At 35.8% G+C, this 27171-nt stretch overlaps 2 protein-coding genes across 2 annotated transcripts; both read left to right on the top strand.

Annotated features, from left to right (window-relative positions):
• The first annotated feature begins 2230 nt into the window (after positions 1-2230).
• LOC145097065 (IAA-amino acid hydrolase ILR1-like 6) lies at positions 2231-5589 on the top strand. The gene is made up of 4 exons (XM_079034557.1): positions 2231-2748; positions 2891-3016; positions 4199-4621; positions 5066-5589. Exons 1-4 carry the CDS (start codon positions 2284-2286, stop codon positions 5432-5434), a joined length of 1383 nt encoding a protein of 460 aa, XP_078890683.1. The 5' UTR covers positions 2231-2283; the 3' UTR covers positions 5435-5589.
• A 1510-nt stretch (positions 5590-7099) lies between these two features.
• LOC145099374 (PKS-NRPS hybrid synthetase cheA-like) lies at positions 7100-9181 on the top strand. Its single transcript, XM_079036964.1, has 6 exons — positions 7100-7177; positions 7259-7421; positions 7475-7755; positions 7833-8397; positions 8644-8871; positions 8991-9181. Exons 1-6 carry the CDS (start codon positions 7100-7102, stop codon positions 9179-9181), a joined length of 1506 nt encoding a protein of 501 aa, XP_078893090.1.
• Positions 9182-27171: the final 17990 nt, after the last annotated feature.

Below are 27171 nucleotides of genomic sequence, written 5' to 3' on the forward strand. Positions count from 1 at the left end.
TATTGCTACATAACAATAAAGGTAATATTCCTAACCCTATTCATATGTTAATTTCGATTATAGTATGCTAGATCTAGGGTTTATTAGTTCGATTATTGCATGTACAACTAGATAAACTAGCTCCAGAGCTTTAGGGTTTGCATGTGCACCATAGGATTGATGTAATGCTCAAAACCCATCAACCTCGACCTCCAACGAGCCACTGTCTGTAGATTCAGATGAGGGAATAGTTTTATTAAGATCCATGGAAGATTCATAGATGGGGATGGGGGTTGCAAGATCCCTGCCAAATAAGTAGGTATATTTGGAGCTGAGAATGGAGACAGGATCGAAGTCCCTTTATGAATTCTTCTTCTCTTACCAGCAGAACCTCCAACTCCGTATGTGGTTGCATCTTTATTTGCTTGATTTGAGATTGGGGCTCCCAACAGTGACTTCCTCGAGTAATGAATTTGGGCCAACACTTATTAGGCACTCAGATGGTCCACCTTCACAATAAATATTCATATTATCAACATGTTGACCGAACACATAGGTATTACCAACATCATTTACTTCTTGCGACTTTTTTGTTCCTTCTTTAAGAATCCTTACGCCACCAGTAACTACGTTTATGCAAGACAGTTCATCTTCCACCAATGCATCGAGATTTTCTCCGACATCGCCCGCCAGCTCAGATGATTTTTTTTTGACATCCCTCGCCGATGATTGATCGTTCATATCACAGTTATCGTCTTTTCAGAAATCGCATTCCGACAATATCTCGTTGTCTTCAAGATCATCATCTACATTCCTAGGTATCCAGGTGTCCGAAACACGATCAATCTTCTGCTCTGGTTCATAAACATGTTCCTCTTTTTATTTTTAAATGGTTGCCAATCTTCTTCAAAGTCAACTACCCCCACTTCGTAAGCATCCGCCCCCCCCCCCCTCCATGATTGTGACTTCCTCATTAATTTTCTTCCTGGAGGTCGTTAGAATGCAAATTTTCACTTTAGATCAATCGGAGCAGTCCTGAAAATTTTCTGTTGTTTCAATCGTCTTACCAAAGTAATTCCCGATCGTGGTGCAGTTTTCGACGTCCCACAACTTGAGGGAGAGACCCACAATCTTGATCCAAGCAAGCCTCTCAAATATGATTTTATCAAGTCTATCAAGTTTTATCCACTTAAACCATTTACTCCATGAAATGCAATTTTACATGAATTGTTTAGCCTGCATAGACGACTCAAACTCCAACATGGCTCCCATAGCCCCAAGATAGTGAACACTAATGTCGGCCATACCTTTAGCGTCTATTATTAAGGGGAGATTAGACAGATGTTCTTCCAGAAAGCCATTGTCATCATCTAAGAACTGCTTGAGATAAATGATACTTAGGGAATGGTTTGTCTGATGTGTTTTACTTAACCCTCTAACAACATCAGCGAAAGATCTATTATCTCTGACTCGGTTACCATCACCAATCCTGATGTTCTTAATTCCGTTTTGAGGCCTCAAAGTGTGCAGGGGTACTTTAGATCTTGACTTTCGCATAAATTTGGCCACGTTCACCTTAAAGAATGCAATTACAACATTTCACCTTCCCAATTCTTTCTTCAAATATCTTTGGATCTTTTATCCCAGTGAATCGAACGAAAGTAAAATTGGAGCTGCTCAAATATTTCTTCATCGCCACGTATGCATCCACCACTTTACCAAATCCCTGAAAAACCGAACGAAGCTCCATGTCGTAGGTCCCAACTGGAATATTTGTCACGAAGAATGTTGTGATATCTCCGTTCAATCTTGAGTTTGAAGAAGAATGTTGTGATTCATAAACATAACGAAAATATCACAGCATAAGTCCTTAGGAAGCACCAATTGCCTTTGTCGTCGTACCTCTGTCCAGTTCTCTGCTCCATTTTTGTCATGCCCTTTGGTCTCCTCCATTCCTTTCCGTTTGGTTGTTTCCTAAGGACTTATGATGTGATATTTTTATAGAAATTCTTAAATTATAAAATTTGGCAAAGCTATATGAAATTTTATGTATTTAGAATATGGTCTTAAAAATGCGGACAAAGGACGATTCATATTCCCAAAACTGAAGACGACAAAACCAACCAATTATCACACGTGCTTCATACGCTTGTTGTACTAATACGCTTTTAATATCTACACATGTTAAATCTCTCTCTCTCTCTCTCTCTCTCTCTCTCTCTCTCTCTCTCTCTCTCTCTCTCTCTCTCTCTCTCTCTCTTTTAAGGCAACCACCCTCTTCCTTCTCTCTTCAACAAATTACAAATGGAGCACCGTATCATCTTCTTTCTCTCCCTTTCCACTGTCGCTGCTGCCGCGTTTTCCGGCAACAACCATGGCTATTCATACCTGGAACCTACTTCTTTCCAAATCAGTGATACCGAATCCTTGAGAAACACAACTTTGTTCGTTTTCCCACCTCACAGACTACTACAAACGCCTTCCGATTCATGCAGGGTATGGTCGGAGGCTTGCTCTGAGGAGATTTTGTCGATGGCGAAACGACCGGAGAACGTACAGTGGTTGAAGTCGTTGAGGAGAAAAATACATGAAAACCCAGAGCTGGCGTTCCAGGAGTTTGAGACGAGTAAACTCATTAGAAACGAGTTGCAGAAGATGGAAATTGGTTACCGGTTTCCGTTGGCGATCACCGGAATCAGAGCTACTATCGGCACAGGTGAAGCTCCGTTCGTCGCCCTCAGAGCTGATATGGATGCGCTGCCTATTCAGGTTGAGATTTTTTCTCCTTTTCTTATTTTCCTTAGAACCGAAAGTATAAATTTTATGACAACTACTTCAAATTTTAAATATATATTTCTCAGAATGCTAAATGTAATATTTTCTTAAAGCACATGTCAAATTAATAAAACAGGAAGCGGTGGAATGGGAGCATAAAAGCAAAGTTCCCGGGAAAATGCACGCTTGCGGCCATGACGCACATGTAACGATGCTTCTTGGAGCTGCCAAGATCTTGAAGTCTCGAGAGCATCTTTTAAAGGTTGGGTTTCTTTCCTTTTTCTTCTTTATTGTATGTTAAATGAGTTTTTAATGTCTTTAAATATTCTGTTTGGAAATTCTGGACATTATTAGTCCAATTTTTAATTGATACGTCCATAAAATTCCTAAAAATCATGTATAAAAATGTTGGGATGAGTGTTTGTATAGTAAAAGAACAAATTAATTTTGTTAAAATCATGATCAAAGACTATTTTGTAAAATATCTTAAGACTATTTGGTAAATATCTTTTTTAATGTTAATGCCTAAAACACGCATTTTAGCCCATTACTCATCTTTTTTAGGGTCAAAGCCACTCAATTGTATTATAAAACGTAACCGGTTACAAAATGTTGACACGCCTTCTTAATTAATCACTAATTAATTAATCAATAATTATTATTATTATTATTATTATTATTATTATTGTTATTATTATTATTACAATAATAAATGGACCCACCGTTCACCACATCCTACATTATCATTGTCACATGTCTCCATATTTTCGTTTTCACTTTCTACAAAAACAGAACAAACTTTCAACCCACTAGTGATATCTAAATACAGAAAAACTCAACAAAATACGACTAATCACGAATTCTAAAATGAAGAAAAGGCCCAAGAAGCGCACGAAAAGACAAAACACACGTGGGGTTTTGGAAGTTTCTCCCTGTCATGACTTCTTTTTTATGTTTTTTTAGTTTTGTATGTTTAGTGTATACGTGGCATTTTTATTAAGTTTTTTGTCGTCTTGTTTATTATACACGTGGCATTCATATAATTATTAATTTGCTGATGGTATAATAATTTCATAATAAGAGGAACTGAAAAATGAAGTTAAAACCTTTAAAAAACTCTATTAAGAGCGAAAGTAGTTTCAGATATATAGTCTGTTAGTTTTTACGAAGTTAACACAGAAAATTAATAATAATAATGATTAGTTTTCAGACTAACCACAAAGATTAAAAAAGTAGGAACACATACACCAACCATGTGGGATCTTGGGCCCGACAATAACTTTATAGTATAGTTTTCATAAATATTTGGGGAATCGTTGAATTTAGTACCTTTTCTTTTGTCATTGAAAATGAAGGGTACTTCAAGGGAATGGCTAACTTCAAAACAGAACTATGATACATTAAACACCCCACTACATTCATTAATTTGATGTTTTCTTAATAGGGGACTGTCGTACTTATCTTTCAACCAGCGGAAGAAGCCGGTAATGGTGCCAAAAAGATGATGGCCGATGGTGCTCTTGAAAATGTCGAGGCAATCTTTGCGGCTCATGTTTCACACCAACACGAGACTGGTGTGATCGGGTCAAGGCCCGGCCCACTTTTGGCAGGCTGTGGCTTCTTTAAAGCAATTATCCAGGCCAAAACTGGATCTGTTAATCCAGTTTTGGCTGCCTCTGCAACTGTCATAAGTTTGCAAGGGATCGTATCACGAGAAGCAAATCCCCTCGATTCCCAGGTTGTGTCTGTTACAACCTTTGATGGCGGTGATGACCTTAACGTGATGCCCGATTCCGTTGTTTTGAAAGGAACCTTAAGAGCGTTTTCAAATACTAGTTTTTACCAACTTATTCAAAGAATCGAAGAGGTTAGTTGTCACCATGGTGTTTTTTATTTCTTTTATTTACCAAGGATATTACATGTTTTTTTTATCAGTCTATAATATAACTGATTATTATTTTTCTTTTCTTTTAACATAAAGAGAGAACCGAGACTTTGGCCATTAAATCCTAATTTTTCTATAATTTACATTTATTTAGTTTTCCATTTTATTTTCACCAAACGTGTTATCATTTGTTCAAATAGTTTTAGACATCATTTTACCCAAACGACACGTAACAGAGAAAAAGTAAACGCAACCTTAGTTCGATAAGTTATGTATGATTGTTTTTGTTAGATCGTAATAAACAAATTTTCTCTTCATGATAAGTCGTACTATTTTTAAATTTTGCTTTAATTAATTTATTTTGTACTCTTCCCAAGTAGCTTCCTTGAAAGACACCAACTAAGTTATTTCACGTGGATGGAGCAGGTGATTGTACAGCAGGCAAGTGTTTTTAGATGCTCGGCAACAGTGGATTTCTTCAAGAAAGAGTCGACGATATATCCACCAACAGTCAATGATGAGAGGATGTACGAACATGTGAGAAAGGTGGCGATGGAGCTTGTCGGTCCGGCGAGTTTCATGGTGGTGCCGCCAATGATGGGTGCTGAGGACTTCTCATTCTACTCTGAGGCAGTCCCTGCAGCGTTCTTCTATATTGGGATAATGAATGAGACATTGGGTTCCACACACACCGGACATTCCCCGTATTTCATGATCGATGAAGATGTGCTTCCTGTTGGAGCTGCAACTCATGCTGCCATTGCTGAAAGATATCTTAATGAACTGACACGATGAGGATTTAAAACTCTGATTTCTAGTTTGCCTTAGTTTTGATATATAGGTTTTAGAAACAAACATGTATCTAAAGGATAAAGACTAATCACGTATGTATGTTTTTAGTCAGTAGAGTAGTTGTTGTATCTTCATGAATGCGATGATGTTTTGATCAATCAACGGAGTTTATTTTCTTTCCCTAACTAACAACGACTAGTACCGGTGTTAGATCCAGACAAAAATTAAATCGGGGTCCAATATTATCAAAATTTTAGTAACACCTAGCAAAAAAAACACAATGTTTATTAAAATCAATGAGGACGAGATGTCTTGTTCTTAAACATTCAAAATGGCTCAAAAAAGTTTTCAAAAGACAAAACTTCATAATTGGGTCATATGGTTTCTAAAAAACTTTCAAGCATCCAAAAAGTTTAGAAACATTAAAGATCTGAAATCAAGAAATTTTTGTGATTCTGGTCCAAAAAAACTTAAAAATTTTTACCTAAACTGTATTAGATGGTTAGATTAATGTTGATTTATTTTTTTATAATAAAATATAAGTTGTTATTAGTTATATCTGATATTAATGTGGTTTTATTATATATACAATTTATAAGATGTCAAACACAGGTTACTAAGTTTGAGATACAATTTACTAAGTTTGAATTTTTTGAGGTCTTCAATATACCTAGTAAATAGGGTGTTTTTTTAGAAAAAATAGTTTGACTTTTAAAATGAGGTGTATATGGGTTGTTTATTTAGCAGCTACCTTAAAAGTCAAACTATTTTTTCTAAAAAACACCCTATTTACTAGGTATATTGAAGACCTCAAAAAATTCAAACTTAGTAAATTGTATCTCAAACTTAGTAAACTGTGTTTGACATCTTGTAAATTGTATATATAATAAAACCACATTAATATCAGATATAACTAATAACAACTTATATTTTATTATAAAAAGATAGATCAACATTAATCTAACCATCTAATACAGTTTAGGTAAAATTTCTAACTTTGCATATTATTTCAAGATTTAAAATATAATTTTGGTTATTTCAGTCCAACCACCGTCATCATCGCTGACGGCTAGTGGCACTACCGCCGGAAAAGTATAAAACGTCGAGAGAGAGAGAGAGATGGTAGTCATCGTCGACGCGAGCATCGCCTAGATCTTCGCTGCCGGAAAAGAGAAACCGTTTAATGAGACGGATCGATGGATGGTGTATTTTGTGTTGGCGACGCTCTGGTGTGCTCCGGTGGCATCGATCTTCGGCGGTTGCTATGCTCCGGCAGATGAGGCGACGTTGTTGCTCTTTTAGATGTGGGCGATGTTGTTGCTCTTTCACAGCAAACTGCAAATGAAAGTGAAAATGTTCTAACGTTTTTAGGGTTTTAATTGGGTAAATGGGCTGTACAATAACTAGTGGGCTAACCTTTAAATAAATTAGTTTTGTAAGTGGATATTTCAAGTTATGCGTCGGTAGCTGTTGGAAAAACTCAAATACATATTTATGTTTAATTATTGCCTTTTGGTTGCTTTATATATATATATATATATATATATATATATATATATATATATATATATATATATATATATATATATATATATATATAATCAGTTATTTTATATTATTTTACTTTTTTTAACAATTTTTTGTTATGTTCATAGTTTTACGAAAAAGATGGCGAATTTTTACGAGGAAAACTTAAATGAAGGCAATGAATTCTTTATGGGGATATCACCGTTTTTCACCAAACGGGTATGATACTTATCATGATATTAATTTTTTTTAATCATTGTAATGTTCACTAGTTATTAACAGAGATTATTTGAATTTTAGGTGTTCTATTCTCTAAATGAGTTGATGGGATGTGTCCAAAACAAAGCATTTTCACTTGGTTATGTCATCGTGAGAAGAAGATCAAAGACAAATGAAAGCGGTGTGGTGTCTTATGTCACACTTATTTGTGATCGTGGTGGTGAATACAAAATTAAAGCAACAAGTAAAAATTCTGGCACAAAAAAAAAAAAATCAATTGTCCATTTAAATTGGTAGGTTCGTATATAAAACAATTTGATGGTTGGACGTTGAGAGTGAAATGTGATCAACATAACCATCCACCTGCACAACATATGGAAGGACATGCTTATGCTAAACGGTTGAAAGAAAACGAAAAAAAGTTGGTGGCCGACTTGACAAGTCAGAATGTTGAACCACGCAACATACTCTCGATACTAAAAGAGCATGATGAGAATAATGTTTCTATACTCAAAACCATATACAATGCACAATACAAGCTTCGCTCGTCCCAGAACGATGGAAAAACTCCGATGCAGGTATAATATTTCAACAAGTATATTTTACATATAATTTATATATTGAATTTTTATTAATTAACGATATTTCAATATAGGTTCTTATGGGAATTTTGAATGATAAAAAATTTGTTATCGAGTTTTCCATAAATAATATTTCAAATGAATTGGAAAACCTGTTTTTCATTCATCCTCTGTCGTTAGATATATGGCAAGCATTTCCATACGTTTTGATTATTGATGCAACATACAAAACAAACAAATATGCTATGCCTTTTGTTGAGATTGTTGGAGTAACTTCAACCAACAAGACATTTAGCATTGCTTTTGCCTTTATCATTAACGAAAAGGAGGAAAGCTATAAGTGGGTGTTAACGTGTCTAAGGTTGACACTAGAAAAGTGCATGCAACCACGCGTTATAGTGACGGACAGAGAATTGGCATTGGTGAATGCATGCCAACAAGTTTTCCCTTATGCAACTCGCTTACTTTGTCGATGGCACATTACCGAAAATATTAGAAAGCATTGTAAGGCGCTAATCCCATTGAAAGCTGAGTGGAAATCCTTTCGTGCTATGTGGAGTATACTTTTTGAGTCTCCAACATGGACATCATACACTAAAAACTACAGAAAACTGCAGTCAATGTTAAGAGAACATCAAGGTACAATGCTACTTATTTTTTAATTACTTGTTTATAAACTTAGAAGGCTTTTTATGTATAAATAACATTTATATAAATCCAGATGTCTTACAATATTTGGACGATGTTTGGTTAAACAAGTATAAGGAAATGTTTGTCTCTGTTTGGATTGATGAACATCTGAACTTTGGACAACGAACTAGTAGCAGAGTTGAGGGCCAACATTCAGTGTTAAAGAAGTACTTACAAGAAAAAATTATTCTTTAGCTAAATTTGTTGGTGCTATTGATCGGTTTGTGAAGTCTCAACTTACTGCAATAAATGAGAGTTTTGAAAAGAGCATGATTGTCTCCAAACACGAACACAAATTTTCGTGTTTCGACTTATTGCGGGGTAATGTTTCACTTAAAGCTGTAGATATGCTTGTAGAGGAACTTCAACGGGTACATCAAGTTGACTCTTCAAACTGTGGTTGTAAACTACAAAATAGTTGTGGTTTACCATGTGCTTGCATGCTATCAGCGTACTTGAACTCCGGTGGGTACATTTGACAATTATTTTTTTAATTTAAGTTATATATTGGTTGTTTATATATTAATGATATTTCAATGCAGGTGAGTGTATTCCATTGGAATCGATAGATGTATTCTGGAGAAAGCTTAAAATTTCACCATCAATTCCTATGGAAAATGAAGATATATGTGGTGATGGTAAATTTGAAATGTTTAAAGAAACCTACAATAAGCAACCGGAAGCTGTGAAAAAAAAGCATGATGAGAAAGCTACTAGATATATTCCAGCCTAGTAAAACACACATTAGAGAACCTGTAATTCAAAAAAATACACGTGGACGACCAAGTTTGAAGAAACAAAAACAAAAACAAACTGATTCTATCAATCAAGATCCTAGAAGACGCAGCTTTTCAACCATGCCAAAATTTGTTGAGTTGAACAATAGGGAACCGGCAAGACATAGTTCATACATAACCACAATTCCAGACTTGAATGAAATTCCAGACTTAAAAGAAGCCAGACTTGAATGAAATTCCAGACTTGAAGGAAGAGCCAGACTTGAATGAAATTCCAGACTTGAAGGAAGAGCCTCAATCATGCTACAATCATCGACTAATAGATGAAATCCAAGTGATGTTTCATCCTTACATCACACATATACAAGATGTAGAGGGGGATGGAAACTGTGGATTTCGAGCAATATTTGTTTGTCTTGGGTATGGCGAGAATGACTGGCTCTATGTTCGACGTCAACTACTAGACGAGTTATTGAGTTCGTACGATGCATATGCTAGAGTTTTCACTGATGGAATCGGTGAACTATATACTTCGTTGAACTTCTTAGAATCACCGGCACCTAAAAGATACTGGTTACTTATGCCTGAAACAGGTATCCTCATTGCCAACAGATTTGGTGTAGTCCTTACTTTTTTAACCAACCAAGGCTCTCTCACTTTCTTTCCTCTTTGGAAAGGCCCAGAAGAATTTTTGTACCATCGCGTTATTACGATTTCACTTGTATATGGTAATCATTATGTGATGGTACAATTAGAAGGAGATTGTCCGCTACCTACCATTTCAGCTTTCTGGATCCGCCACAAAGCCTCATGTGCAGCTGGATGGGAAACTATGTTCATGTCACGTCTAGAACTTTATAGACAACTGAAACCTTACAATCCTGAAACACCTTTTATAACTATAGAGGATTGTTAGAGGGTATTAATTTTCTCTTGAATTATGCATTTATGTATTCATGAAGGATTGCTAATGCTATTGTTTTTTGCATCATATTTTTGTTTTTATGCATTAATTTATATTTAATTATTAAATAATATACAAATATATATATATATATATATATATGTTATTAATCTATATTAATTAAAAATAAATAATTAATCATTTATATTTAATTTATATATATATATATATATATATATATATATATATATATATATATATATATATATATATATATGTTTTAATTACTCCAAAAAAAATATTAATATTCAAGCATAAAATGAAAAAGAAAAGAAAAATAAAAAGTAAATAAAATAAAAATAAAAAGAAGGCACGTAAATTAAAGAAAAACAAAAAGTTAGGTACATAAACTTCAATATAAAAAGACATTGTTGACTTTTTTTTTATTAGGGTGTTTTTTTAGTATAGGTTGTGTTTTTAGTATAGGTTGTGTTTTTATTAAAATTTCAATAATAATAATAATAATAATAACAAGAAGAAAATGAGTCTCTCTCTCTCTCTCTCTCTCTCTCTCTCTCTCTCTCTCTCCTAGAGGCCTAAAACATCTCTGGCGTATCCCATCCTCCGATGTATGTCATAGACCACCCACTCCTTTTTCTTCAAACCCCACAAACATTTCACACACATACACACTAGTTTCAGGGTTTTTTTTATATTTGTGATTGTATATAAAATTCAGTTTCAAATTTTAATCACAAGCTTAAAAATTTCACACATACATACTAGTTTCTTGCTTCACCATCGGGGTTTCTTCAATACACTTGCATCCGTTCTCACCCTAATTTATCTCACCCTTATCAGCAAAAGAACGATGAAACATCAACTCCAAAAAATATTTATTTGAATCCACGATTACAGCAACAACAGGGGATATGATGGAGATTTTCCATTGCTAGATTTGATGGCGATTTTCCATTGCAAGATCTGGGATTATTTCAATGTCGTAGGAGGCTGAGAGAGGGTCATTGATTGTTGCGTTAGGGTTATTGTTAGAGAAATCATGGAGATTGAGTTTCCATTCACGCTCGTAGACCTTGTCAAGGATGCAGTCGAAGGAAGCTTGATCGATGAGTTGTTTTGAAATGTTGATTGGGATGAAATCAATGCCTTATTTTCTGACTTCTTTCATAAACAGTGTATACATATGTGTGTGAGAGAAAGAGGGATATATATATATATATATATATATATATATATATATATATATATATATATATATATAGAGAGAGAGAGAGAGAGAGAGAAAGAGAGAGAGAGAGAGGAAAGAGAGAGAGAAAGAGAGAGAGAGAGCGAGAGAAAGAGATAAAGAAATATACAATCTTGTGTATCAAATTTTAAGTATATTACTGTATATGTGTTTTTTAATGTATGTATGTGTGTGAGATATTTTTCAGTTGCAGGTGAAGGGGGGAAGAAGAAGAAGAAGTAGAAGAGGAGGAGGAGGAGGAGGAGGAGGAGGGAGAGAAAGGGAGGGGCGGGGAGGTAAGATGGAGTGATAAGGTGGGGTAAGCTAATTTTTTTTTTAATTAAAAAGAAATCAAAACAAGTATATAAAATAAAAAAATAAAATAGACAAAATTGCAAAAATAGTCCCTATGGTATGCATTTTTTTAGGGTTTTAGTCCAAACCATGACTTTTTTTTGGATTGATAGTCCTTTTGAGCTAGTTTCATTGTGTTTTTAGTCCCTCTGAATAGTGAAATGACTGCAATACCCTTGGGTTATTTATTTTTCATTTCTTTCATTTTTTTTAAATCTAAATACTTATTTATTTATTTAACTAATTAATAAATAAAAGTCTCTATCTCTCTCTCTCTATCTTTTTCTCTCGTTTGTGTCGATTCCAAAGAAACCCATATCCAAATAAACAAGTTTACGCATGTGCTTTCACTGTCAATTCTTCCCTCTCATTGCTTTTGCTCACATCCCCCACCTCCATTACAACCATCAGAAAGAAAAAACCGTAGACCACTGTGGAAACTGGTCTGTCTGAACACCATTACCATTTTTCAATTGCAGATCGATTAGTGCACAACTATGTTAAAATTGATTCACTCCAGTAAGATCACACCCCTCATTCTCTTGCAATGGATCGTTTCACATGTAACCCACAAAAAAACCATGAAATTAAGGAACAACTGAGTAGGAGGAGGATATAAGCTACCAGAAACCACAGCAAGATTTCTAAAAAAAATGTTATGCCACAAGTTTCATTTTGATTACTTTAGAAGAGGAAAATGACGATCTTGTAACCTAAGAACTCTTGAAAAAAATTGATTTCAAACTTCAACCCCAAGAAACCATAGTTTTTGTTTTTTTTTTTTTTTTTTTTTTTTTTTTTTTTTTTTTTTGCAGAAATCAAAAATTGATCTTCGTTTCATTTGTTTGTAGAAATCGTGTAGAACATCAATTTCACCAATGGAATTAGGTTGAACCTGTGTTGATACGTGTGCATAACTTTATGGATAAAGAATAATGATTATTCTCGATTGATTGGTGAACGTCGAGGGTAAAGAAGGATACAGGAGTTGTGATGTTAGTTTCATTTGGATTCTCATCTAGGGTTTGGGATATCAGGTTTGTTCTTTGTACTCTAACTTTGGGGGAGATGGAACTGATCCTTGAAATTGGGAAGGTAAGATGAGAAGAAGGAAGACAAGTTGTTATAGATTAATTGGGAAGTGAGGATGAGCAAGAAGATGATTCGGTGTTCTTCTTTCATCATGAGAGAGAGAGAGAGAACACGAACATCATATCTGTAATGTTACTGCTTGCATCGTCTTCAATGCATCTAGGTTCAAAGGGTTCAAATGTGATGATATTCTTCCCAAAACCATCCTTAAACTTCATTTTCCAATGATTCTTCTTTCGTTGAATCCATCTGTGGCAACATCAATGTTTACTAACGTGTATGATGATGCGCAAAGCTTGATGGAAGGACTTTCTTCATCAGACTTTTGATTGTGCACTGTCTCATTTGATTTTGCATTCTTCTTGTTCTTCCATATGATGAAGATAAATAAGAGGATGAAGATGAAGATGGCTATAGGAAGAAGGGTTGGTTTGATGATAAGAGGTACGAGATGAGAAAAATCAAGTCGAGAGATAGAAAAAGAGGAAAATGAGAGAGAGAGAGAGAGAGAGAGAGAGAGAGAGAGAGAGACTTTTATTTTTTAATTATTTAAATAAATAAATAAGTATTTAGATTTAAAAAAACTAAAAGAAATGAAAAATAAATAACCCAAGGGTATTACAGTCATTTCACTATTCTGAGGGATTAAAAATGCAATGAAACTAGCTCAAAAGGACCATCAATCCAAAAAAGTCGTGGTTTGGACTAAAACCCCAAAAAATGCATACCACAGAGACCATTTTTGCAATTTTGTCAATAAAATAAATGGGCATAACCATCTTTTCAAGTTTTTTTTTGGACAAAAACTGCAGAATTTTTTTGATTTTCGACCTTCCATGCAAGTTAAAAACTGTTTGGACCCTATCCAAAGTTTTTTTTTTTTGCAAATCATAGGTACAAATTATGTTGTTTTTGTCTTTTCGAAATATCTCAAAGTGAAAGGGAGGTATAATACATTTTTGACATAACTGAAATTTCAGTCCTTGTGGTTTGCAAAAAAACTGTAGATAGGATTCAAAAAGGTTTCAACTTGCATAGAAGGTCCAAAATCAAAAATTTTCTGTGAATTTGGTCTAAATAAATATGAGAAGACTATTTTGCCCTTACTATTTCTTTTTGATGAGTTATAAAATAACTCTTTGATCGATTAGATCTTTGTAACAGGTAAGTAATGAACGTAAAGATAGTAAAAACGAAACACAAGTATGAATCAGAATGTGTCGAATGATTAGATTACTCGATACTCAGCAGAGCTCGACTAAGAACTTCCATTGTAGAGGATTCTAGGGTTACCAAATAAGAACGATGAATATGCTAAACAATACTTTTCTAATCATCTCTAATCCCTACGCTCTAGCATTCATGCAAGCATCTATTTATACTAAACCCTACAAAACTCACGGATGGACAAGCCCATACCGGAGATAAACATTGGACTAGCTAACGAGCCCAATAGACGCAACACAATACTGGACCTAACAATCTCCCCCTTTGCGTCAATTTGGAGCAAGACTATCGTTTCTTCTTGCTTGGACCAGCAGCATGAGCCTTCTTTACTGTATCGAACAGACGTGTGATAAGTGCAATGATTGTCTGTCTGAAGCGAATGTACCATTGAATCATATCATCAAAGTACTTGATATCATCCGATGTGTTCTGCTTGCATCGATGGATGATCCCTAAAACGTGTTCCAAACAGGCAGTGGTGTAGAGATGTTTGTCTGCCAAAGCAAAAAGACATTTATGTCCTTCGTTCCTGGTAAACATGACGGAGTTTCTCTTTGGGTCAATCTTCCCCATTTGCATCATGTTGAGATCACTGGCAGAGCCAACAGGATATATGGTAGGCTTTTTCTTGAATACGCTCACTATCTCCTGATCCATTAGAGCAACTTCCATGACATAGCATACAAGCATCCTCTTAAAGTGGTCGATGATCAGACCATATTCAGCTTCGTTTGTAAGAAGAATGTTGTGCAAGATAATCCAGTCATGGGGATTAAGGTTGGGAAGATCTGCAAGTGAGATGGCATGTTCGGCCTTGGCAGATCCCCTTAGTACCTTGAACCGAACGTTGGTGAAGTTGCCTTCCCTGTACGACTTTAGGACCCGAACATTGATGATTTTCTGAGCGCTCCAAGTTTGGTATTGTGGTTGAGCTGCACTCAGATAAAATTCGACTAAGTCCCGATCAACCTGTGGATGAGGATGGGGGAACTCAGCAATGTTGTCAAAGGAATGAAAGATAAACGCCTTTCGGGTCAGTGGCATATCGAACTGAGAGTTGACAGTGTTAGAACAATCTAAAGAGATCACAGGTTCTAGCCACAAGATACTTGGTGTTTCGATGGCTTCTTTAATCAGCTTCTCAAGAGTCCAAGGAGGAAAAAGAGTTTTCCTGCTCTCGAGAAGGTCGTGGGCTTCTTTCTGTCTTCTTTCGGCTTCTTCAACCTCTCTAGCCACACGAGCACTGATGTCAGCCTCTTTATCTTGACCCTGTCGCTTCAAAAGGTCGGCAATAGTCTCCTTATCATCTTCATCGTCACTCTCCTCAGCAATATTCTTGCCTTTGTCTTTCACACCGGAACCTGAGGCTTGGCCTACTGGAGGAGGTTCGGTGGTGTGAGTTGCTGAAGTAGGAGGTGGTTGAGACACTTGTTCTTTTTCTCCCCCTTGTTTCGGAATGGACACGAAATCAAGGAGCCCTTCAAGTTTGCTCAGTAGAGAGAGGGCGGGAGCAAGCTTCTCTGCAAGGTCACGCCTCACTGAATAATTGAGGATCGGGTCATGTGCTTCCAGGATGTTTGAGATAGCTGAGTGGACATCCGAAACACACAATTTAACCACCTCTCTTTCAGATCGAAGAGAGTCAATCTCCTGTTGAGAGTTGGAGAGTTAAGTACTCTTGACCTTCATAGTGGTAGTCTTCCTTGCAAGAGCACCCATAAGAGAGTTCTCAACAGCTAAGTCTTCTTGAAGCTTGGAGAGATGCTCCTCAATGGTTGTTTTGAAAGCTGAGTTGTCATCAGAAATTGTTTGACGAAGGGAAGCGAACAACTTCAGCTCTGATGCGACTGAATTAGCTAACTGGTTGACAATGGGTTCCAGCTTTGTCGTGGTGGCTTCAGCGCTTTCCTGTAAAGATTTCAACAAGGAAGAAGCATCAGTGAATAGTTTATCGACTTTTGCGGTCGCTGCCTCACAAGCTTTGGTTGAGGCGTCAATGGCTGCAGTGGCGGAATCAAGAGAAACTTGATGAGCTTTGGAAAAAGCATCAACAATTTTCTGAATGGCAGCTTTAGAGATTGAGGACTGTGATGTGGAAGATGAGACGATGAGAGAATCGATTTTATCATGCAACTCCTTAAGATGTTTCTTGGTGACAGGAGCATCGTCATCATCGTCACTTTGAACTTGAAACGGACTGTAATAGACCGAATCGAAGGTCATGTCCTCCCCGCCAAGGAGTGGTTCTTCACCCTCTGATGCATGAGCAGGAGAAGATGGTGGTGGTGAAGCTTGAGTCTCGGTAGTAGTAGTAGTAGTAGTAGTAGTAGTAGTAGTAGTAGTAGTAGGTTCGGGTTGGGTGGTGTGTTCGGTTGTTGGTGTGGGTTCGGGTGCTGAGGTGGATTTGGGTGCGTCAGTATGAACCCCCGTATCAGATACATTGGTTCTTACGTCTGCCTCATATTCGCGAACGTGGTGGAGTGTTACCACGTTGAGATCCATCAGAATCAGAACCCTCTGCCTCAGATTCGCTTGAGGACGAAGCGATGATGAGCTTTCGCCTTGGTTGGGTTTTTCGCTTCTTTATTGGAGGGGATTGGGCTGCTCTGGTGGTTTTCCTCTTCTTGGGAGATGGGCCTTTTGCTCCCTTTGCAACCTGCTTGCCCTTATCAGCCTTCTTCCCTCTGGGGGCAGGCTTGTCAGCATCATGAATCGACTTCAGCATCTCTGGAGTAAGGTATCTCGGACCAGAACGTCGGAACTCCTTGTACGTTTGAATGATCCGGCTGTCGTCAGGAACATCACCATACATTGTTTCAGGGATAGAACCGTTGAAGGGAAATTTGGATGCGTCAGAGACAATGATCTTCGTGGTATGGAAAGTACCAATCGAAGACATTGGAGCACCAGTGACAATGGGGACGTGGTACTTGTCCATCACCCATTTAGTGACAAGAGTCCAGAACCGGGAATATGAAATCTCTGAATGTCGAGAAGTGGAAGAAAGACTCTGAATGAGTTGTTGCCATAGGACAGACCCGTAGTCCATGTTGATACCATTGTAGATCCCGTACATGATTGATAGGAACAGAAGACTTGCCCCATCTGATCCAGCACTTCTTTCAGACAAGCCCTTGAAAAGCACAGTAAACATCCCATTCCACTGAGGGGGCAGACACGATTTCTTGAATTTCGTGACCGTTGTGAGCACCTCAGTGTACCCCATGTTGTAGAACATGTTGAACAGATGACCCATCGGAATGGTTTCAGGATTAACCCTCGATGAATCAGGTTCAAACCCTAACATCGTACAAAACCTCTGCTTGGAAATCGACGCCTTGTGCTCGAAGACATCGAAGAAAATCCTGTCGACGACCTTGTCGTAGTGAGCTGTGGCAAAAATCTGTGACAGGAACTCCATGGGAATAGCTTCAGCCCTGGTAAGAGTAGGAGCGATTGGCGAGTATTTCAGGCATTCGATGATGGGAAACATGAAAGCGTCGTATGCCTGAGGAGTAAGATCAATGATCAAATTCTGTTGGGGACGAATAGGCAAGATGTGAGAAGTTGCGTGAACTGATGAAGAATCTGCCATTGTTGTGATGAAGATGGGAGAGATGATGAACAGTAGAGGTTAGAGGATTTTCTTGCTCTCTGGAAATATAGGTGCAGTAAAGCTTTCGTTTTTTACATTTTCTTTGTTTATTTTGATTGTTTTAAAAGAAAAAAAAGAAATGGGAAGTTGACCACAGAACACCCACCCTACAAATTCCTCTATCTCTCTCTCCCCCTCTCTCTCTCTCTCCTATGATCAATTCCTCTCCATAGTTATCACATTTCTTTCCCGTCAAGAAGCCCAATAACAGTCGTCGACCTTTCTCGCCGGTAAGTTTCTTACCTCACACTGCCTCCATCCCCCCTCCCCTTCCTTTCTTCTCGAGCCAGTAGGTTTATGTCTTGGAGTTTGAAGCATGCCATCTAGATTGAAACCTTGACAAAGTCAACAACGTTGAATACGATAGCAAATTTGACAACTTGAAACGTGTTAACTTGTGACAGCCTACTAATCTCTTTCCCTCAACCGTTGGAAAATTCTAGGGTTCCAGTTTAGATTTGATTTTGTGGTTTCTGCAAATTTCTAGGTTAGTTTAGAATTCTGATTTACAATTTCTACAATTCGTTTTCGTTATTATGTGGTTGAGTGGAGTTTTCTGGTAAAGACCTTTTCTGGGAAATTCTAGGGTTCCAGTTTAGATTTGATTTTATTTTTTTTGGGTTTTGCGGCGAAGAAATGGAGAGGGAGGAATAGTAACGAACATCTTTCAACTTATTTTCCCTCTTCATCTCTTCCTCAGTACGAACTTCCTTTTTCTCAACTTTCTTCTCATCATTCCCTGATTTTCATCAAAACTTCCCTTCACATCACTTGTTTTCGACTTTGCATTGAAAGGCTTCTTGAAAAATTTCTTTACTCGATTGTTAGAGTAAAATGCCACAGCTTCGTCATTAAAGTTGATGATCAGACCTTGATCTTCCGAATTCTCCTTCTCAGCCACCTCCTTCTTAGCTTCTTTTCTAGTAACCTCCGATATAAGAGCAAGTGGACCACCTAAACTGATCTTTGATTCTTCAGCTATTTCATTCACTTCAAATTCATTTGCTTTCATCACATTGTAAAGATCATTCAATGAGAAGTAGTTGAAACTTTGATGTGTCTTTGTCATCAGGCTTACATTTCTCCATTCTTTCTAAAGACCCATGATGAAAGTGAGATTGAACTCCATTGTTGATCGTATGACTCCATATCGGTTACATTTGAAGATAAGCTTATTCATACAATCATAATAAGACTCAATTGTCTCTCCTCCCTTCTGCTTAAACTATCCTAATTCAAACAGACATTGTTTGACTGAACTGATTTTCGTTTTTTCGCTTCCTTGACACTTTTCCTTCAAATTATCCTAAATCTCTTTTGCGGTCTTACAGTTACGCACGTAATTGTATACAATTGGAGGAAGAGAACCTCTAAGTTCACTCATACACTTCTTTTCATTCTTCTACAATCTCTCAGATTGTTTATTGACATTTTGATTGTTAGAAGAAGTTCCAATACTCTGAACAACAGCAGGAGGATGAACATCACTGAGAATACACTTCCAGAGTTCCTCATCAATTCTATTCAAATAATCCTCCATTTGATCAGCCCATTGATCATAGAACTCAGGAATCAACATAGGAATCTTCGTCGATGAACCAAGGTGATGAGAGTAAGAAGTCATGGTGTTCGTGTTAAAGTTTGTTATTGTTGTATGGAAAATTTTGAGAAAAGCTCAAGTCAATTTGAGATCAAACAACTAAAACACTTAGAATTCAACATACAAACACTCGATTTTACAACTAGAATGCAGAATCAAATCACAATAGATGATCTAAGATGATTTTCTACAACAAAAGAGTGGAAAATTGAAATCTAGTCTGAGACTCAAAACTTTTTCAAAAACTCATCCTGCTCTGATACCAAATGAAGTTGCAATGAAATCAAGTATGAATTATGACATCAGAGTAAAGTAAGAATGATGAAAACGAGATCTAAATAAAGTCTGTTTGGCTCAATTATGCTTTTAGTAAGTACAAAGAGTTTTAGACAAAATGACGAAAGTTCTTATCTATCTCTAGTACACATCCTATTTTTATAGGGATCATGAAAGCGAACAAAAAAATACAAGGGACTGAACAAATAAAACTTCGATACATAAAGTGCCCTTATAATAAAATAACAAACTGTCAAAACTATCCATGACCTTCGACACCTCACAACTATATTCGACATCTACAGGTTGCAATGAAGCTCTAACTCAATCTTTAGTGGGTTTGTGTTTTGTTGTAGGGTTTCAATAAGAAGAATAAAAAGGAGGAGGGGGAGGAAGAAGAAGAAGAAGAAGAAGAAGAGAGAGAGAGAGAGACGCGGTATGGTGGGTGTATATTTTTTATTAATTTCTTTTTATTTTGTAGCTATAAAAACATTATAAATGGTAAAAATAATGTAAAATAGAAATTAAAATGGCAAAACCGTCATTTTAGGTTTTCCAAGGACCAAAACCACAGGAATCTCTTAATTTTGGGACCAAAATCACGGATTTTTTTTTTATTTTGGACATTCCATGCAATTCGAAAACCTTTTGGGCCATATCCACAGTTTTTTGCAAACCACAAGGACCAAATTTGCAGTTTTGTCTAGGTTTTTGTATCAGTACTAGTTTTTAGACTAAATTATTCGAATATTTCATATGGTTTGGTTCAATCTATGCATTGCATCCCTATCTTTTATTTTCCTTTATTACAATTATCGTCATGCGAGACATAAATGCTATATCCTTCCAACCTTTTTCCTTTTCCTTTTTCTTTTTTTTTTCGTTTGTAATAATATTAATTAAATGAGCCCATCCCACACCCTTTATTATCTCCTCCCCAACGTCCCTCTCACTCTTTCTCATCTCCCACTGGTATTGCACGAAACCTAACTATCGGTGATATATGTATTATCAAGCAAGCCACTATATCCAGAGTCTTCAATGATGATATTTGTAACGAGAAAGTACCATTCCCACCAATATAGGTTTGATTTTAACCGTGATTCATCAAATTAAATTGGAACTTCAACTTCTAGACTTTAGTTCATCTAAAATGAGTAAGCCATTTGTAGTGAGCAAGGCACCATCATCCAAATCAAACTCCAAAACTAATCAAATTCCAACCAAATTAGATCTATGATCTAACACAGTCAAATCGATCTCGATTTATGATATATAGGTTTGTTACATATTTTTCTGGATTTATAGAAGTGAATTTTTTTTGGTTTTGTTATGGAATTTTTTCGATATTTTTCTAGGTTTTTTTTATTTACAAAAATGAGAAATAATAGATTATTTAGAGAGATTTGTTTTGTTATTAATTTTGTATGGGTTTCTGTGAATGATTTTTTTTCTAGATTTTGCTGGGATTTTTCTAGATTTACGATGTTGATTTATAGGTTCTCAAACCTTGGGGTTGTTCATCTTCATCTTTGGTGGGTTAGGGGTGAGAATGAGGGTGTCATCGGAGGTGGTGACATTGGAAAATTGTTTTTGGAACAAAGAGTGGAGTATGGGGATGGGTAGTGGTTGTCCAGAATAAATGGTCGGAGATGGTGGTCAAGCATAAGAGGAGTAGAAGAGGGATAAGGGGTTGGGTATGTATATGGGTGTGACAACCGTCAAAATTTGAGACAGTTCTAGATTTGAATAAACTTAGTTGCACATATAGCCACGACGCATACTAGACTTTGTAATTAGGAGCTATATTATAACCTACTAGAAACTTGGAATCAATTAGAAACAATGGATAGTGTACTAAGATTTCACGTTGATACGTGACTTTTATAGTTACTTTAACTGTATCAACTATTCAAATTCTGTTGGGGTGCAAAGTTATTCATGATTGAATTTGTAAATGTTTGAATTTTGTAAAACCCACTTGCATGTGGTGCTTTAGCCTTTAGACCCATTTGTTTGTTAGAGTGAGAGAGAGACATGTAAACACCTCTATATAAGGTGGGTTTGTCCACTTGTAGATGTGTGCTTGAGAGATGTAGTCATAGTGATTAGTGAGTGAGATATTTATGAAGCTCTAGACTAGATCTATTTTTGTACTCATTTACTATGATCGAATATATCTTTTAGCACCCAAATCACCATCTTCATTTGTGCAAACTTAAATTCCGCATGCCAAACCATGTTCTTTGTTACTACAATTGGTATCAGAGCAGGTCTTCAAGATCAAGGTGATTTTTGAAGAACGATTCTCGGTTTGGCAAATTTTGTCGCAATTTGAACAATTTTGGTGAGTCTCTCTCTATGATCTCTCATAATTTCATTTAAATCGTGCGTATCGTTTTTGAATTTTGATCGATTTGTTTCATTAAATCTAATTTGTTTCTTACCCCATTGGTGATTCAACAATTTTTTTAAAAGATCCAGCACAATCAAAAGTTTTAATTCATTCCAATCATTCAAATCCAAATGTCTCGAGCTGTTTACTGTTCAGTTGATCATATTTTTAAGCCCAAATGATAATAATCATTTACTGTTCATCTCATTGAAAAGCCCAATTTATGATACATATTAATTTGTTCCGATTTTTCTTTCTTCATATCTCGTTTATTCTTGATCTGTTTGTTCCATCTACTCATTCGATTCAAGATTAATATTCATAATGATTTACATTCTTCATAGAACTTCAAGAATCAACTGATTGGTGATTCAATCCAATTTTTTTTTGTGATCGTATTTTAAAATCTATTCATTTCATGTCTTACGAATCTCATTTTAATCTGATTTGTGATAATCGAAATCGATTTGAATGATGATTTCGATTCTTCATGCTTAATGATTGAATCGATGATTGAATCTGTTCTTGGCTGGGCAAATGAAGTTCTTGAAGATGGATGAAGAGTCAATAAGTAAAGTCAAAATCGATTGAGTCAAAACTCAATCTGAGTTGTAATCGATTTGAGTTAGTAGATCGGTGATTAAATACGAGTCATATTTGATTCAAAGTTGTTGTAGTCAATTTTAACTTTGGACAAGCTTTCGATTTCGTTGATTTGAAGTCGATGTCAACAGCAGGGTATTTCTTCTGTTCTTGAGTCTTGAACTTGTAACGATGATCTCAAAATCGATTTCTTGAATGAAAAGCTAATTTCTAATGTTTGGAGTCGATCGATGGGTTTTAGTTGTACTACGTGATTTCGAATGGAGTTAAGAATCGATGGTCAAATTTGATGAAGAATCGGTTTTGGTTTCGAACATATTTTGACTATGGTTTTGGAATCGATTGGAAACGATGGTTGGGACGAACTGTAAAATCGATGAATTCGTTTTCTTTTAAGTTTTGAAAAAGTCGATTTTCATTTGTTCGGTGGTATCGATTGGGAATGAAGATTCGCATGGTTTGGATGGATGTCAAAACCGAATGGTTGATCTGAGATTAGAAATCGATTTAGATTGGAGTCGATCTTGACTGAAAAGCGAAAGTTCGACGGGTTATTAAAGGGTTAACGATCGATTTGGGTTAAGATTCGAAGATTTGGGATTTGATGTTGCTTTTGAGTTGATGTTGAACAAACGAAATTAGGTTTGTGAACAAATGATCGACTGTGTTGATTTGGTGAATAAGATTTGAAGGGAACAGATGGGTTTAAGGAAATCGATTTTGGGGTCTCTGTAATGTATGGAACGAAGAACTGTAACGATGAACTGTAAGAACGAAGAATGATTTTTGTGTTGAATGTACGAACTAGGAAAATTCCATTCAGAGGTATTCAGAGGTTACTGCTCATTGGATAGGCTTCAAATGCTTCGAATTCGTATGTTTGGGTGAAAAATTTTCGTGTGTTTGGTAGCTGAGCTTTCGTACGAAGCGTTGACTGAGAGTTTCGTGCGTTACTGTATACTCAATTTAGGAAGAAGAAAACAAACTCAATTTCAAATTGGATCCTTAATCTTTTAACAAAGTGACACAAATGGTCCAACTTTGAATGTTGGGGAAACGCTTCGTATGATCGATAAAATTTTCGCATGATTGGCTCAAAAAGCAAAATTTTCGAAAATCACCCCTGAACTTTCGAATGGTTGTCAATTGGGAAAAGGCTTCGAATGTTTTGCAAAAGTTTCGAACATTTTGATCAAAAAGCAAAATTTTCGAATTCAGCCCCTGAAATTTCGAATTCTTGGCAACCTCATCAATTAATTGAAGTTTCGAATGTTTGACATTTTTCACCAAAATTCGAAAATTTTCTGATATTTCGAATGTTTGATCAAAAGTTCGTATGTTTGGAGCACAATGGCAGAATTTTTGAAAATAGTCCCTGAGGCTTCGAATGTTTGGCGGTTCATACCCAAATTCGAAAAATGACTGTTTTTGCTGAAAATTGAAGAAAATGCATTTTATGCCCCTGCCGTTTGTGCAAATTGACGCTTTCTACCCAGCTTTGAAAAAGGGGTACAGTTTTGCATATTTTGCTGTTTTGGGCGCACTGAGCCACTGCAGAATTTTGAAATTGACAATTTCTACCCATTTTTGAGAAATTTTGTCAAAGGCGATCCGTGACCGACAATAAAAATTGATTATTTTTTTGGGTTTTCCGGATTGAAGCACGGAGTTTATGCCACATGTTAAGAGGGATTTTTGACATGAAAAATTCCAAATAGAGCACGTTCTTTTTCCTTGGAGTTTTATAATCAAATTTCTATTACAAAATGGGGAGAAGTTTTATATGGAAATTCGAACTTGAATTTTTCATATTACGCGAATTTGAAGATCGAAGTGATCTTGAAGTTTTAAAGCCTACGAGATGATGCAATTGGAAGTTTGGATGTGATGTATTCGAAATGAGTTTGGTTTTATTGAATATTTTTGGGGTGTGTTTTTATGCGCAACTTTTGGGTGATTATTTGGAGTTTGGAATACTCTTGATCATTCGTTGCTGCTCGGATTGTATGGTCTCACATCCTAGAGCCCAAATTGAAGAATCATGGAAGAATTGAAGATTGAAGTTCGTTTCGACATGTGTCACCTTTGAGGCTCGAACCGCGTAGTGCTTGATTTTGGAAGATTTGAAGTGGGTCATTCATTCCTAACTTTGAGGGGGAGAATGTTGGGGTGCAAAGTTCTTCATGTATGACTTTGTAATGGTTTGACTCGTGTAGATCCACTTGCATTTGGTGCATTAGCCTTTTGACTAATGAGTATTAGAGAGTGAGAGAGAGACATGTAAAATGTTTATAAAGGATTTATTCACAAATAAATATCTAAAACTTCTTTTCTATTCATATCTGAGTTTTCCCAGAATCCCACCAACAAAATGAGAAGTTCTGAAAATTGTCAGAAGATAACTTAATTTTCTCAAATTATTAGAATTATTTCAAGAAAATATAGCAATAATTCACATAAAATACTTTTTTGGGTCAATAAATTTTGGAAAAATTCTGATGTTACTCATGCACTGATTAAAGACGTTTCATGAAGTTTCATGCAGTTATGTGACTGTATTCTGTTGATTTTGAATTTATTTTTGTGAAAGAAAAAAAATAGTAAAATTAAGTTATCAATGTCGAAAGCCTAACTTTGATACAATATTGGCATAATTCTATTGTAGAAGTTAAGTATACTAGTATTAGATTTCAATTAGAGACTCATTAGTGTGTAACATCGTGTAGGAATCGATATTGGTACAAGTGGAACGTAGTTCAAGACATCATTTGCATCATCTCAATGCATTATGAGTAATAATGATTCCTCTATTTTCGGTTTTTATGTTTTAGGGTGGAAAAGCATGTCCGAAAAACTATTTATTGTTAGATGTATTTAAATTGATTTGTGTCAAACTTAATTGCTATATTTTGCTATGTATGTCTATGAAACTTGAAACACGAGGCCTTATCGTCTTAAGTCCCTTCCCTTACACTTTACTCCAACCATCAACTTTTTGAGCCAATGGTCATTATAGATAGCGCTATTAGGAATTGACAACTCGTCATTCGCCCGATTGCTTGTGTGCATGATATCATATTAATCTATGGAACGATAAGCATAGATCTTGATAGGGCATCAATCATAGGCTTGGTTGTGAACTCATTATTTGCTTGTATACATACAAACTTGTTTATTAATTATAGCAATGAACTATGTTAGAACTCTGTTTCTCATTATAGCAGTGAACTCTATTTCTCATTATAGCAATGAACTATGTTTCTCACTATAGCAATGAATTAAGTTTCTTATTATAGCAATGAACTTTGTTTCTCATTATAGCAACAAACTTTTATTATTGGAAACATATATACTTGTCTTAGCAATGAAATTGTTTGCTCCTTGTAGCAACGAACTTGATTTCTCATTATAACAATGAAACTTGTTACTCGTTTTAATACCGAACTTTATTTCCCACGAGAATATGAACGTTGCATCTCATTTGGGCAACGTACTTTATTTCTCATGATGACAAAGAACTTTGTTTATGAAAACTTATTTACTCATTTGAGCAGTGTACTTTTATTTGTGGAAACTTCTATGATTACGATTCATGAAACCAATGTTATTTTTAACTTGTGAGCTCACCAACTATTTTGGTCGTTGACCGCTCATTTTACATGCTTTTCAGGAATGATCTAGTAAGAGGCACCTAGAGACACACCAATTATATGAGCATTTGCATGTGTTATATTTCAAATACATTGTAATTTATTTTGAAATTTTGTTCAAACTCATTGTAATTTGTAAAGTTTTTAATCCTCTGGTTGGTGTTGTCTTTTAACTTTTGCTATGAGACCCTTTGTACCGCCATGTCCCGTGTTTCCGCTTTAGCGGGGTGTGACAATGGGACCTTCTTATTTCATGAAATATAATAATAATTCAACAATATAATAACATTGAAAGAAATTACACAATGGTAATATATTTTTTTTCATGTCCTGTAAGAATGATAATCACAATGATAAAAGAATATCATAAAGATAGCCTGAGTGAAAAACAAAAAGACATGAACAATATAAAAAAATTTGACCAACCCGCAATGACAATGCATATAATTTGGCCAATTTTAAATGTAAAAATAATGGGGAGATTCAAGTGGGGTCCATACAACCCTTTTATTTATTAGATCAACTACGTACTGGGATATGTGATTAGTGTCTACGTCTTCTAAAAGATGAATCATTAATTGTCACGTGTCATCTTAGACCCTATATTTGAAAAGTGTCCTACTTCTAGCCGTCTCCCGCTCAAACTATCACTGGCTCTCTATAACCGTATTTCTAGGAAAGAATCACGTTCAAATTTGCTATAAAGAGAGGCCAACTACATAGGATTTAAATTAGGATGTATATGAGTAACTTAATGAGGAATTATATCAATCACATCGATTAATCTGGAATCAATCGTTACTTCCTCTTCTATATATCTTCCTTCTCAGTCAATGCCTCCTACAATATGTTTTCCTTCATTGTTTCTTGGCTTATGAAGATTGATATACACTAAATCATCAATCAAAGAGGGGGACAAAGCTAAATGCATACAACCGCTTCAAATTAATTTTGTTCATGTTTCACTTTCTGTTACAACAACAA

This window comes from Lactuca serriola, chromosome 4, assembly GCF_051521515.1.
Source record: "Lactuca serriola cultivar US96UC23 chromosome 4, Lser_US96UC23_V15, whole genome shotgun sequence".
NCBI lineage: Eukaryota > Viridiplantae > Streptophyta > Magnoliopsida > Asterales > Asteraceae > Lactuca > Lactuca serriola.